This window comes from Schistosoma mansoni, chromosome 1 (assembly GCF_000237925.1).
Source record: "Schistosoma mansoni strain Puerto Rico chromosome 1, complete genome".
NCBI lineage: Eukaryota > Metazoa > Platyhelminthes > Trematoda > Strigeidida > Schistosomatidae > Schistosoma > Schistosoma mansoni.
The window spans coordinates 6858131-6874470 of NC_031495.1; the positions used below are offsets into that span (position 1 = coordinate 6858131).

Consider the following 16340-nt stretch of genomic DNA (forward strand, 5'->3'; position numbering starts at 1 on the left):
AGATTGGTTAATCATGCATAAGATTGCATATTCTATGGGATACCACTTAAGAAACTATTATCCATGTGAATCAACTAATGAAATAACATCGAATAGTTCAATTGTGTCAGATAATATAAATAGACATATTTATTCAAGATGGACACCTTTATGTAGGTTATCTCTTTTTATAAAACGTTTATTCATTTTTTGAATTAAGGTTAGTATATATATGTTAATATGATATTTATTTTTCAAAGTTCCACTTACATGACGAACAGCTTGTTCTATCATCTATGAATGTGATTGGTTCAAATTCAGTATCACAGAAACAAGTTGTTAGTCATATGTGTAAAATTTCAAATATTTACCAGTGGAGTTCAACCACATCCGTTGTGAGAAATCAACTTACTGAAGAAAATTGGTGAACGGTTGCTCAATTTCGTGGATTGGTTGGAGTTAGACATGAACACCATCGGATGCCGGCCAGCTCAGTGGTCTATCGGTTAAGTGCTTTAGAGCGAGACTGGTGGATCCTGGGTTCGAATCTTGCTCGCGAGGTGAGGTCGTGGATGCGCACTACTGAGGAGTCACACAATAGGATGAAACGGCCGTTCAGTGCTTCCAGGTTTCGCGTGGTGGTCTAGTTTCAACTGACTCATGATTTCAACTATGAAAATACTGAAATCTCCACAAAACCCCTTCTGATTATCTACCTTCCATTTGAAACTTGTATTGATAAGTCGTTGTCTAGAAAGAAAAAGAAAGTTTCATGATTAAATCACTAAACTCAGAGAAAATGATACCATTAAGATCAGCCCCTCCCTCTCAGCTACAAATTTTCTCCAACATCTCGAAATAATATTCATATTTAAAGGATTAGTTAAGGTCGGATGTAACTTACTGACAATATTTCATACACATGGTTCCCTTTATCATTTTGAAAAGAACAAGAACAAAGATTCCAGCAGAATAGCTTGAATTCATTTTATTTCGTTGGTTCTCGTCAGCTGCTTACAACCTGTGATATTTAAGCATCATAATCACGAAATGGGTTTAAATTACTTACGTGGAAATGTTGAGTCGGAAGTTATGTTGATGACATATTAGTATAGCAAAGGTGTAATATATACCTTATGTAAAAGAAAATTCTACAACATTGATTGTGACAACAGTTCAAATGGTCAGAAACAAGTGACTACATAATGAGTTAAAGCTGATAAGAATAAAATGAGTAGTCACTTGTTTCTGACCATTTGAACTGTTGTCACAATCAATGTTGTAGAATTTATTGACGTCCTTGCTATACTAATATGTCTTCAACAGAACTCCCGGCTACACATTTCCATGTAAGTATTATAAACCCATTTTGTGATTATGATGCCTAAATATCACAGGTTGTAAGCAACTGACGAGAACCAACGAAGTAAAGTGAGTTCATGATATTGTGTTAGAATCTTTGTTATTGACAATGTTCAGGATGAAACTTCCAGTTGAATATTCATTCGCAGTAATGAACATTTACATGGTAGGGATTCAACTCGATTTTTTCAAGTTTCAAAAATTTTATCTATATATTTGTGATGTGAATAATGGTCTGAGTGATTCAACATTTCGTTTACTATATTACGACTTCACCAACACAACTCATTAAAGCAAACACTTCCATCAAAAGAAATCAGAAATTTTAGTCAAGATTAAGGACATTATAAAATAGTTTGAGACCAAGACGGCCGTTGACCGGATATATTGTTAAAATCATTGAACGTATGTGACCTCTTTCACTTTTCGATAGGTAATTAGACTATTTGAATGATTTCTGTTGAACTGAATTCTAGGAAGATTGACGACAAACAAAATTCTAAAAATTCATGAAATGACAAGTCATCTGAACAGTTTGACTTTTGGAAACTTTAGAGGATTTTCTAAGCAGTAGAAGAGATGACACTTGCACTGCCAAATATAACATGTGAAGTATATCGAAAAGTCTGAAAATTAATGTACCCTAAATATTGTACAATATTGTACATACGACCTTATTTTGTGTTTTTATGGAATAGATTACATAATGATTGTTTTGTCTGTTAATGTAAACAAAGTATGTTTCTTTTTATTTCAGTGTTAAGTGAATCGATTCATGTCAATTCAAAAAATCAACTCGGTAACATTTTGCAATCAGTAATGTTTTTATGTCAAGAAATCAAACGATATTTTAGTCCATTATTACCTAAAGGTTTATGTTCAGAATGGTTATTTAATACTTTATCAAGATCTTTTGACTATTATTTAATAAAACCATCTTCATTGGGTATTTTAGTTCCAATATCATATCTTCTTTTTGGACCAGCTGGAAGTCTTTTCCTTGATTCAAAATTCACCAGACAGTCTATTTTACATTCAAACATACATTCTTCGACAAAATTGACAGATACATCTTTATCTGTTGTATCTCAACGTGTTTGTAATGAAAGTGGATTTTCGATCAATTCAACTTCTTCTTCTTCTTCTTCTTCTTCTTCTTCTGTATCTTGTTTAACACTAACAACATCTTTCAGTTATTCTTCATGTTATTCTAGTAAGGTCACATCTTCGTCTATACCAACCACATCGATAACCAATAATTCTTTTTCGACACAATCATTCAATACTTTTTCAACATCTGCTCAATATAATTCGAACAGTTATACTTCATCAAACTATTCCACTACTTCGGTGTCTACATCTTCATCCGATTCGTTAGTATATGGAACTTCTTTAACTTCTATGCCTATTCTATCTTCTTCCATGCTCTCTTTATCTAACTCACGTATTGATACAGTAATGACTACTACTACTACGTCTCTAGTGAATTCATCTCTAGTGAATTCATTGTTTACTCCACCTACCATCTCAACATCAACATTTTCAACCTCTTTATTAACAAATCAACTTTCTAATATGTCACTCCAGGAGGCCGAACAAGAAGAAAAAGAAGAAGAGAAACAGATTATTTCAAATGAATCAATATCTAATCATGATAATAATATAAATTATGAATTTAGCACACAAATCGAACAGTTATGTTCCAAGTTGAATGATGAAACAGAAACTAGTTTATCAAGTTATAAAAGACCGATCTATTCACCATTCTATGAAAAATATAATAGAAAATGTGATAAAAATCATCGAAGTTGGGCAAAGTATGGTTTATTAAATCCTCATCTTGTACCATGTATTAGTTTACCAGGATGTTTGGATCAGACTAATGATTTAGAAGCTATATTTGTTAATTTAAAAAATGATTTATCTATATGTGACATAGAAATCAACGGTTATGATTCAGTATTGCAATATATGATTAGAAATGCAATGAATTTAATTTATAAGTATGTTTAAATGTTATTATTATTATCAGAAGGGTTTTATTGTGAAGACTATAGTAACTTAATAGTTGACCTCGCTCGTGGGATTCGAATCCACGGCATTCAGTCTCACGCGCGAGAGCCTAACCTCTAGACCACTGAGCTTGCCGGCATCCAACGGTATTATTGTCCAACTTTAACTAATCCACGAATCTTGCGAGGCGGAGTCGTGGAAGCACACTACTGAGGAGTCCCATACCAGGACGAAACGATCGTCCAGAGCTTCCAGGTTTTCCATGGTGGTCTAGCTTCGATTGACTCATGAACTTAACTATTAAATATGACTAGTTATGTTGATACTAATTATTATATAATTTGAGTAATGAGATATTTTAAGTTTAGAATACAAAAGACAGTTGACAATTATAATGATAATGGGATGAATACTATATGACACAATTATTGGGCATGTCATATTTGATGATGTATAACGTTAGATTGTACATCTTTTGAAATTTATGGCATTACATACTGAAGTATCATTCGTTTTCATTTCTCCGATGACTAAAAATCTAAGGTTATGTTTTGTGTATACTTGGAATTCTATAAAGTTTATATTAAGGTTAGACTTCAGAATTTAGGTTTTTTTATAAAGTTTAATCAAGGAAGAATAAAACTTGGAAACGTTTTGGTAATATATTGGGCCAGTCAAAAACCGGTCGAATGATAGGCTTACATGATTGACCAAGAATTGTCTTTCATTTCTGAGGGATTTGACACAAAACAGAACAGACAATACATATAGAAATTAGTACACGTATCTGTATATTTGGTTTAGTCAAGAGATTTCAGTTATCTTTTTCAGTCCTTTCATTCAAGTTAGCGGTCGTGCTCGTGTATGGTAAGATTATGTACTAGTATCGACCCTCGGACACCATACGTCACAGTAAAATATCCAGTTACCGTTTATATATATGATCTGATGTCTTTCCCTTCTCATTCTTGCGTTGAGTTGTCTTCCTTTAATCTGTGTGTGGTTTAGTTGAAACATTAAGTAGAAATTATTGCAGGGAAAACGCCATATTATGTCTAGGTGATATAAAGTAACAGTATCAGTATAAATAGGGATCAGCTTCATTCACTAATAAACAATCAACTTTGCATCGAAACCGGTCTATTCTCAAGTGATAAAACTTTATGGTTTAATAGTTTTCATTAAGTCATTTATTTAATTTTTAATCAGTTTAGTAATTCACGAATATGGGTAGTTAAATTTATTTATTGACGTGGATTGATACGAACGAATAAACATTTTATCTTGTTTTAAGAGTTATGAATTATGCACTCTACTAGTGTGGATCGACTATTTAGTCTTTCAAACTTCTCAATAACTGTCACTACCTTATGTTAGTCCATAGAGAAAAAATATATATTTTGAAAATAAGGTGGTGGAGAAGATTTGTAACTCAGTCAGATGATTTTAATGAAGTTTTGTTCTTTAAGCTTGATGGTAAAAGTTGATGCCGATAATAACTTAGAGAATAAAACTCCATCAAAATATATCTTGAAATATAAATTCACTTGGTATTGTTTGTTTGAATCTTCCCATTGATGTTTAGGACTGCAATTGATCAATCTCTTATTGGCATATGTGCACACTGTGAGCATTGCGTCGATAAAGCCTTAATTCACAAGCATTATAAGTAAGTTACTATCAGTAATCAGTAGCTGAGTGGATAATGTGATGGCGTTTGAAGCGAACGATACTGGGTTCGAGTCCCAGAATGAAATTCAACTCTGAGATTCAGGAACATCCAGATAACGAGTCCCAAATAAGACAAAACGCGCGTCAAACTGGATTCCAATGTTAGCCATTATCCATCTTTGCTTATAATGCTTGTGAATTAAGGCAATATCGAGGCAATACGCACAGTATGCACATATTTCAATTAGAGACTAACCAGTTGCAGTCCTAAACATCAATGAGAAGATTCAAGTAAACAATGCCAAGATAATTTAAGCGGAATATTGTTTAATTTTCTCATTTGAGAAGAGTCTATAATTAATGAATTCAAACAACTCCATATACATCTAGCTGATGAGTCCCATATAGGACGAAACGCGGGTCAAACTAGATTCTACTGCCAGCCACTATCCATCTTTGCTTATAATATCTTGAAATATATTATTATTAAAATCCTATTATGTTAAATACATACACATTCACTTTTTTTATTTTTTCTTTATTTCATCAATTAATCATTTCAAGTACATTAATTCATAATCCATGTTATATACTACTAACAAATTCTACTGATTATAAAACATGTGGAATAAATTTTTATATACAAAAACATATTATCCAATTAATTATTAAATTAAAAAATTATAATAAAATTTATTATACAAAATATTTAAAACATGAAAATGAAAATTTTTGGAATCATTTTAAACAATATGAAATTATTATTATTGATTTATCAAATTATAATGATCATCAGTCCTTCCATGATGATGATGATGACGATGGTGATGAGGATAAGGCTGATGATATGAATATGTTACTGTTATTAATACAAAGATTACAGGAACTACGTTTTAATTTACCATGGAATGGAATGAGTGATGATAAGGTGAAAGGAATTTTTGTTATTGCTTCAACGGATGGTAAGTTTTATATCCATATCCATATGATGATAATGATGATGATGAGAAACACTTTACTCAAAAACATTATGGTAGCCGGTTACCAACGATTGATTCATACTCTATTTGTCCCCTTAGGATACTGGAGCCTATGTGCACCATTGGTTAGGAATCAGGGTTTTCTAACTCCCCTAGGTGGACTCGCCGTGTCCACCAACCCGGTTAAAGCTCCGGACATTCGCTTTTCGTCCTCTTAATTTCGTAAACAACACCTGTGGTACGAAAAGGTAGTGGATAGGACTTCCCTGATAGAGGCTATATACGCGTGGCCATGTGAGAGCATTTGGAGAGAGAGAGAGCGATCTCTCCCCACTCTCGGCCGTACCAGGGCATTAAAGTAAATAATTCTCAATCCATTTATCACTTGTTTCTATGATGGCCCCCAAATGCCCTAGTACAGCCGAGAGTGGGGAAAGTCCGCTCTTCCTCTCCAAAGGCTCTCACATGGCCACGCGAATATATAGCCTCTGCCAGGGAAGTCCTACTCACTGCCTTCTCGTGGCGGAGGTGTTGTTCACGAAAGTGAGAGGACGAAAAGCGAATGTCCGGTGCTTTAACCGGGTTGGTGGACACGGAAAGTCCACCTAAGGGAGTTGGAAAACCCTGATCTCAAACCAATGGTCACATGGGCTCCAGTATCCTGAGGGAACAAATGGCGTATGAATCAATAGTTGGTCACCGGCTACCATGGGACTGCATCTCCTCACGATGCTCCACTGTTTTGTGGATCAGAGCTTTAAGTCAAAGGCTCGGGGTGTGATTTCCTAAGAAAACCACCTGCTTGAGTTTGGGCACCCGAGCAGTATCATAGCCCTCACACAAATCGAATGAGATTTGTGTGGTGCATATGTATCTGGTGCTTCCTTGTACCAATATTTATGTGTTTAAATAAATAAATAATGTTTCTATGATGAGCAATAAAGGAGAAAAATTAATCAATAATCGTAATGATTTTTCTTGAGGTTAATAGCAATTATCTTTGTGATAGCTTCCAAGTACTCTATATAAACCCTTAATTATATTTGATGGTTAATGTATATAATTAAGTAGTTAAAATATATCAAAACATAAAACTTTCTTGTACTGATTTCTCCATTGATTGGTCACAAGATAGTGGGCATTTCAACGTTTGTCCAGTCCTTGGTGAAACATGGCAATTGGTCTGAACGACTTGGATTCTTATGCACTTTGTTAGGATGTTAAGTAGCCTACAGGTGGTCAACAAGAATCTCTTGACTTACATTTTATGCTATTTGGCATTCATCAGTAAAATATGTGCTAGATCAGTCCAAACACGAAAAGTATCATTTTACGGTTAACCACCTTTTCTCACCACATATCAAAATATTACTGGCATATCCTTGTGCTGTGTGCCCACTAGTTTACGCTTAATAAACAGGGAGAGACTTGTCTCAATCTCCTTTACAGCTTTGAGATGATGAGTTACTGAGTACTTCATTGTGACTTGTAGCCCGAGAGTTTGATCAATGACCAAACAACCATGACCAGAAAAAATATCCTACCACCAACTGACGACCTGATAGGTTAGCTAGCTGAGATAGAAAGAGAGAAGACGATATAGCTGGCACCGCATATCCGGTTTACTTGTGATTCAAATTATCTAGGATAGGTACGTGAATAAACAGGTGACTGACATGACCACAACGCACAAGTAATAAGAAAAATACAATTATATCCAAACTACGACTTTAGATTAATTTTGGAATAAAAAAGAATATGATAGCAATTTATAAATTAAACGAAAGCTGGTAATTCATAGAGGAAATCGTGTACAAAACTAAACATTAGTATTTTACAAATTTCTAGTTAAGTGAAACGATATCCAGAAAATGTATGTTGCAATCTTTGTCATTGCTTTTTCATCAACCACATATAATCAGACAGATAAAAAAATTAAACATCACCTCATTGCACAATTAAGTGGCTATCAGAACTCAGTAGTTGAGTGGATAACGCGATGGTCTTTGAAGCGAAAGGTACTGGGTCTGAGTCCCAGAGTGAACATCAACTCTGAGATGCAGGTACATCCAGCTGACGAGTCCCAAATAGGACGAAACGCGCTTCCTGGATTCCACTATCCACCTTTGCTTATAATGCTTGTGAATTAGGGCTATACCGAGGCAATACGCACAATATGCACATATGCCAATTAGAGACTGACCAGTTGCAGTCCTAAACCTCAATGGGAAGATTCAAACAAACAATAGCAAGTGAATTTCATCAGAATATTGTTTAATTTTCATAGTTTAGAAGAGCCTATAACTAATGTATTCAAACAACTTATTCACATTACATATTGAGCTGTTCATACTTTTACTTTATACTATCATTCATAAAACAATAGTCAAGATGATTTTCGCGAGGCAGGATCGTGGATGCGCACTGCTGAGGAGTCTCACAATTGGACGAAACGGACGTCCAGTGTTCCCAGGTTTTCCATGTTGGTCTAGCTTCAATTGACTCATCTCCACAAAACCCCCTTCTGAAAATAACTTACTCATTTATTTCCAAACTAATAATATAAATTGAAATTAATGAGTCCTAGTTTTTAACTTTAGGGTAAAACAACTCTTCAACATTTCTTTGTGTTCGAAATGATCTTAACTGTTATCAAGAAGTAATCATTACATTGTTACAATTCAGTCCAATAAAAAAGAAACCCCTTTCATTTGAATACATTGATTTATTTTACATAGTTTATTAATAATATCACCTAACAATTATCAATATTTTACCTAGTAACTGAACATCACTAAAATCCCTTATTTATTGATTTTTTTTTCTCTCCAGATATCATATATAATCAATTAAAACAATACATATCTTGGGATTGTGTTATTCATTTCAATGAATCAATGAATAACTTACAACTTATGAATTTAGAATATAAAACTATTACTAATAATATAGATTTTGATCAAAAATCGATATTGAAAAATTTCTTATTTAATCATTATTTATTAAATAGTAACCATGGTAACAATAATAATAATAATAATCATTATTCAATTTTATATGATCTATTCATTGAAGCTTATTTATTAGTTTGTCAATTTAATGATATCAATCAAGATATCACATGGATTAATAAATCAATAATAATCAATAATCAATATTCATTAAATTATTTATTACAAACCATAAATGTTTGGTATTATCTTCAATATGATCATAATAAACAAAATAAAAATTACATATTACGTAATCAATTAAATGAAACTAATTTATTATATAATTCAATGAATAATAGTTATGTCTCATTAGAAAATCAAATGAATGAAATGAATTCTATTATAGAATTAATGAGAAAAGATTTACATGATTATGAAGAGATCTATTTACCAGAAGCTAAATTAAGCTGCACAAATATAAATGAACATTTACAGTTTTTAGAAAATGAAATCTTAAATAAGGAATATGAATTAGTGAATATGAAGAAACCAATGGATCATGTGAAAAAATTAGCTGAAAAGGAATTTAATAAAGTAAGTTATTCAGCTGATGAGTCTCAAATGGGATGAAACACGAGTCGAACTGGATTCCACTGCTAGTCACTATCTATCTTTGCTTATAATGCTTTTAAATTATAGGCTATATCGAGGCAATAAGCACAGTGTGCACATATGCCAATTAGAGACTGACCAGTTGCAGTTCTAAAACATCATTGGAAAGATTCAAACAAATAATACAAAGTGAATGTAGTTATTCGTATAGTTTAAAACTACTTGTATAATGTTAGTAGTATGATGAAGTAAGTGTAAAAGAATCAGTGTAATTAGCTCATTTCAGAAGGGGGGTTTCGTGGAGATTTTTAGTAGTTTTATAGTTCAATTCATGAGTCAATTGAAGCGAGACCACCATGGAAAACCTGGAAGCACTGGACGGCCGTTTCGTCCTATTGTAGGACTTCTCTGCAGCGCTCATCCACGATCCTGACTCGCAAGATCCGAAACCAAGACCTATCAATCCTGCACGCGAGCGCTTAAGCCCTAGAAGTTGGAGTTAGACATTAGCACAGCTGGATGCCGGATCAGTGGTCTAAAGGTGGAGCGCTCGTGCGCGAAACTGATAGGTCCTGGGTTCGAATCTTACGAGGCGGGATCGTGGATGCGCACTGCAGAGAAGTACTACAATAAGACGAAACGGCCGTCCAGTGCTTGCAGGTTTTCCATGGTGTTCTAGCTTCAATTGACTCATGATTTCAACTAGTAATTAGCTATTTGTCTACACTAGGGTGATTAAGAGAATGGATTTACCGTCTGAGGATTTGTGAAATTTACTCCCCATTCTAATTTTTTACCGTACCTGTTCACAGATTTCACTAATGTCTGTCCCAAATCACATTAATTAGACTAGTGATAAGTAAAACAAAGGATTTTTCCTAGAATTAGCCTGAGAAACCTCTTGTTTTCAACCCCCCCCCCATCATACGAAAAGCAACTAACATTATGAGTATACCAAGTCATTTTTAATCCAACTATTGTAAGGGTGACCTGATGTAATGAGATATAATGTTTGTTTATGAAGTCACTAGCTGGTGAAACGATGTATATCTGATTGAAGTTTTCAAAATAGTCACTTTCTACAATTGAAGACTTTATGTTTATCATATCTTCTGAAGTCACTTTATATTTATATCTTAAACAAGATACAACAGAAAGATTTCAAATCTAGTTTTTAGAAAATATATCAAAGCTTTGAATATTTCACTAATACAGTACTCTTCACAATGGAATGCAAATAATCAAACTACTTCGTGAATATTCTGTAGGTTTTCACATGTACTTTCAGGGAACTGTATTTACCACTTTTAAAGTATTCACTTTATAGATTATGAAGTATAATTTATAAAAATCTAATTTGACGTTGATTGCTGTTGAAGGGATTCTGGTCTTTACATTAAGTTATTGAGTTCGACTGATTCCGTAAAACAAGATGCAAAATATCAGTACAGTGAGATGAAACGATCGAAACAGAGGTCAGAATAATAGAAATATTAATAGAATCAATGATAGTAGACGACATTACAGTTAGATAATATGATACTAGAAGAAAGAATTAATTCATGGGTAAAATATATGAGACAATTTTAAAGATCAAGGTCTAGGGAAAGACAAAGTGTGAATGTACCTGCTCCATTTTTGTCGATTCTTAACCACATTTCATTGAGTAAGAGATTAATCCCTTATAAGCCAGATGACGAGAGCGTTATCTCTAAAAGAAAGCCTATGAAAAGGTGAAATAAGAATGAGGATACTGGACGATTCTGGTGGACATCAATTAATGTTACCATTTCTGATAACAGTTCATCATATACTCTGACTCAACCATTAGTGTCCGAATGAGAGTCCATCATAAGGTTTGTATATGTTTTTGGTAACAATTACCTGTCAAGCAGTAGAGTTAAATACTGCCTTAAGGTCATTAAATACCAGTAGGTATGTCTAAGTCCCATGATCTAACAAAGGATAAATATTAGGTCAATAACTCTGTGTCAAGGTCTGAAACTAGCCTAATTGTTAAAAGTTCACTGTTTACGAGACCTAGTTAAGCATACTCTAGTTTACTCTTTGAATCATTTCTCACAAAAAAGAGAGTAAACACAAACTTTTATGCCTTCTTTTTAAAACTTGTTTTTGATTTTAGTTAAAGAATGCTTATCGTTTAGCTGTTGAAGGTTTACATAATTTATCCATTGAAGATTTAGATGAAATACGATCATATCGTGAACCACCAGATGATGTGAAAAATTGTGTCTATTTAATTTGTATGCTTATGGATGAAGAGGAAAAGTTAGTTGTCGATATATTTTTTAAGATTTATTTTGATTTCTTAAAATTATATTGTCCATAAGTTGAGGTTTATTTATTTATTTAAACACATAAATATTGGTACAAGGAAGCACCAGATACATATGCACCACACAAATCTCATTCGATTTGTGTGAGGGCTATGATACTGCTCGGGTGCCCAAACTCAAGCAGGTGGTTTTCTTAGGAAATCACACCCCGAGCCTTTGACTTAAAGCTCTGATCCACAAAACAGTGGAGCATCGTGAGGAGATGCAGTCCCATGGTAGCCGGTGACCAACTATTGATTCATACGCCATTTGTTCCCTCAGGATACTGGAGCCCATGTGACCATTGGTTTGAGATCAGGGTTTTCCAACTCCCTTAGGTGGACTTTCCGTGTCCACCAACCCGGTTAAAGCACCGGACATTCGCTTTTCGTATATTGAACTACTGAGATATAAACAGTTGACTTCAATTCTATGGATTAACATCAATGTTTCCTAAGTGGATTACTGATCTGTAATATCATTTAAATAAAGAACGAACAATGACAGCATTCATACAATGCAATAAATTTATGCTCCATTCATGACCCTTAGTGACATCTAATCGGTCATCAGAAGGTAGAACTAATATTTAGTTAGTCGGAATACAGGATATACATATATACGAATAATTTGTTACATTCAAGATCAAAGACTACTAAGGTTCGGATTAAGGAATAAGATTAAAATTTAGGTTTAGGAATTGTTGTGAACAGAATGATAAAGAAGGATTGATAAACTATGAAAGATACTGTTTAGAACATTAACACGTTTAATGCTAAATCAGTTGGAATTACTGACATTAATTTCGCGTAATTTCCTAATCCACTTAATGACAAGCTTTAGTTTAGATGCTACTGTCATCATAGTTGTTACTATATTATGTCATTCTATCTCATAAAAATTGTATCCTATTTCTGTACCGTAGCTGGTCTAGTTTGAGATATATTGTCTTTTTTCACTTAATGCCCATTGAGGTCCACTTTATCAAACATATATGTCCGTTATTCTTTTAGTTAGTTGAGTCCGGAATTCGGATATAATAGTTTTTTGTTACTTTGATGTTCTCTTCTCTTGTCAACCACTTAATATCCACGTGTCAGATCGTTAGTCAGTGAATAGTGTAGTTCTCTACCCCCAGGGTCAAGTAGTCACATATCGAATTTATATATTCACAATCAAAAAGTCATACTAAGTAGCCAAACTTATCAAGGATATTAATGAGTTTCGAGACTAACGTCCACGGTTATCTAACTGGAAAATCAGGGTTATACTAGAACCTGAGTGGGAAATGTTTTGTAGGTAAATGTCTGAATACATTCATTCATTCATTCAATTCTTTTGTTTTAAATGTTAACAACCTTTAAATCATCTTCTAGTTTTCATAGTTCGTGGTCCCTATTCTTCAGCTTTTCCATGTTTATCAACTTCAAGGATCTTTGTGACTAACTATTGTTTAATTTTAGTTATTTATTAAATAACTCTTATTATAATACATGCTATCTGTCATTGAGTTTTGGGATTCAGCTCCAGAAGAATTTACCAAAGATTTTTAGAATGAACAAGAATTATGGAAAAATTATGAAAGATATTCGCATCTTCAAATATTTATATGATTATGAGGTTTAGTATACACAACTCTTCTAAGTGATTTAATATTAAAAATGTTATGCTAACTGGTCATCCAAGTCTGATACTGGTATACAAATTTCTTGTATAAATGCTCAACCAGCTAATTGTAGGCGAAAAACGAGAGTGAATAAGAAGCTTTCATTAACCAAAGTGAATCAAAATATAGGCAAAAACTCATTCATAAATACAGGTACGCGTTCCACATATAATCCGGCCAGATCTTCATCTGATAGTGTATATCTGTATTTCTTGGATAATTATACCAAATCTTAAGCAGTAGCATTCACTCGTCATTAACTCTTACTTATCATAGTTGACTTTGAACTGATACACTTTTAATCACCTTCCTTTCCAAAAATGTAAATTCGAATTTTTGGATTTATTTGCAAGGATTGAGTAAGGGTAGAGTACATCTAAGACACTTTCGATGACATCTAGTCCAATAGACTTTACATGAAGAACATAATCCAAATAAGATAAACTGTTACCTACTTCAAATAAATCCAATTAGTTATTGGGATCACGAACCGACCTAGGTTAGAAAACCATTGAAAATCTAGAAACATTGGACAGATGTTCCGTCTCAGTATGGGCCTTCTCACTAGTGAACGTCTATGACCCCACCACTGAAGATTCAACCCAAAACCTACATTCTTATGTGTGACCGCCTAACTTCTAAACATTAATCAATTCTCACACTACTAAGAAGTCTCATACTAGGATGAAGCAGCTATCCAATGCTACCACGTTTTCAATAGTTGTCTAACGGAGGTCGGTTCTCTATATCAGTATTACTCAGTATCCTTCACAAACTTTAATATTAACGATCTCAAATCGCATTTTCAAAAATAATAACTACCTAGCAAACCATACAACAAAGCAGCCTTATATAGTTCGTAACCTTCCAAATTTACAACCTTGGAGTCTATTGGATGACACATTTGATGGACTTTTGTTAGCACCAGAATCTAGAGCAGGTATCTTAAACGATTCAAGAATCATTAGCTTGATTTAGCCACATCCATATGTTGGTCATCACACTGAAGCTCAAAAATAAAGACTTTGGAAAAAGTCAAGTGTCACACCTACCACTTTACTCTACATATTTGTTCTTGCTTATTTCATTTTCTCGAAATAAGATGTATTATGATGAACATAGTTCTTGTTCTTTTTCCCTTATATACTTTTCACTATTCTACAAATCAAGTTGGGAAACTGCAAAACATATGATGGTTCCAGTGAAATTTATTAGTAGAATTTTAAAACTCTCTACTCAATCATTGAATAAACATAAACATAGAGAATTAAGAAAACGTTTAAATCATTCAGAGATATTAACATATGAGAATTTGTTACAGGTAAGTCAATGAAGTATTGATGGATAAATGCCTTTAGAAATATGGTAACAAACAAATTTTTTTATAAATTAAATAAGACCGAAGCTTGGAAGTGAAGTTAATCGAAGAGTTTTGTCATCCAAACTAAAATATAAGCCAGGAAGGTACTGATGGATCAGTTTTGAACAATGCAAGACGGTGTACGGATCTGCATTGATCAATGTTACTACGTCTCATTAGTAGTTAGTTAAGATAATGCTGTAAGTTACGATTTAGGAAAAGATAAACAATAAATTCTACTGTGTTAGTGTCACCAATTCTGAGCCATGTTACTTAAAGTTTTCAATCATTGTTCATGATTATAACACAATCCTTGAACAGATAATCGGAAACAGATATATCTGTTGGTTTAGTAAACTTCAATAGTACATGGTCTTTGCTTCAAACAGACTCGAACGTAGGAATTTTAGATCTCGTCGTAAGCACAATACAATTCAGTTAATTATTTGATTTTCCACTTTGTTTATATAGAAACTTTTGGCAAATATAGTCAATTGTCAACGACAGAATCTGTCCTTAATTCCTGGATTTTACCATCTAAAAACATTTGTTTGTTTGTTTGTTTGTTCTGGGTACCGATTTCAGCACTGGGAGATGTTGATTTAAATCTCAAGTGGAATAAAAATTCTCTTAAGATAACGGATTTGCCTCGTTCAAGCGTTTCAAGTGACATGAAATCTATCTCGAGAATTATCTATCAATCGCACCGAACCATTTGACAGTGTCTAGTTTATTTATTTGCCAAAAGATTTTATTTCTAAAGACAGACTTTTTGATAAAACGATGAATCCTGACACCCGGGACCTTGCCTTAATAAAGATCGACATAGTGAAACGTCACGCATTAGGTATATAATACTATATCCCTAATTATAGATTCTTCTGTCATTTAGCTATGTAGTTATAACATTGAATACTTTTAGATACCCAAAATACCTGTGAACTAAAATAACATGAACTGGAAATCTAGATGATGAAAGCTGTAGTTATTTAGTTACTCAGTATCCTCATTCACCAAAAGATAAAATGTTTATTTATCCGATTGGCATATATAACCTATCATTATATCTTGGAACTTTTCGAGGAAATTGGATTCTATTGCACAGTTTGTGGAAGGGCATTCGTAGGCTGAGGGTTGACTCTTTTACAATTATCATAAATATTTTATTGAGATCATGGACCGACCGAATTCAGACAACTATTTAAAACCTGGGAGCACTGGACAACTATTTTGTCCTGTTGTCGGACACTTTATTAGAGTGAATCGAATGAAATTAGGCGAATGTACCTTTGGATTCTAGCTCAGTGGTCTAAAAGTTAAACGGTCATGAGTAAAACTGAAATTTCTGAGTTTGATCTCCAGTGGTTGAGTCATGAACGTTCAGTAGTCAGGAGTCTTACACTGAGACTGAACATCTGTCCAATGTTT

At 33.5% G+C, this 16340-nt stretch overlaps 1 protein-coding gene and 1 non-coding gene across 2 annotated transcripts in view; both read left to right on the forward strand.

Moving 5' to 3' along the window:
• Nucleotides 1-2916: 2916 nt before the first annotated feature.
• Nucleotides 2917-16340, forward strand: part of Smp_124170 (putative dynein heavy chain) — a gene marked incomplete at both ends in the record, with an annotated part of 51642 nt that continues 38218 nt past the window's right edge. The window contains 4 exons of the mRNA XM_018793103.1: nt 2917-3344; nt 9298-9499; nt 11694-11839; nt 14723-14873. Coding sequence (XP_018647649.1) covers nt 2917-3344; nt 9298-9499; nt 11694-11839; nt 14723-14873 — 927 coding nt within the window. The remainder of the gene's footprint in view (nt 3345-9297; nt 9500-11693; nt 11840-14722; nt 14874-16340) is intronic.
• Smp_tRNA_01239_Gln_TTG.1.1 lies at nt 5041-5109 on the forward strand. Its single transcript has one exon. It is a non-coding gene (tRNA).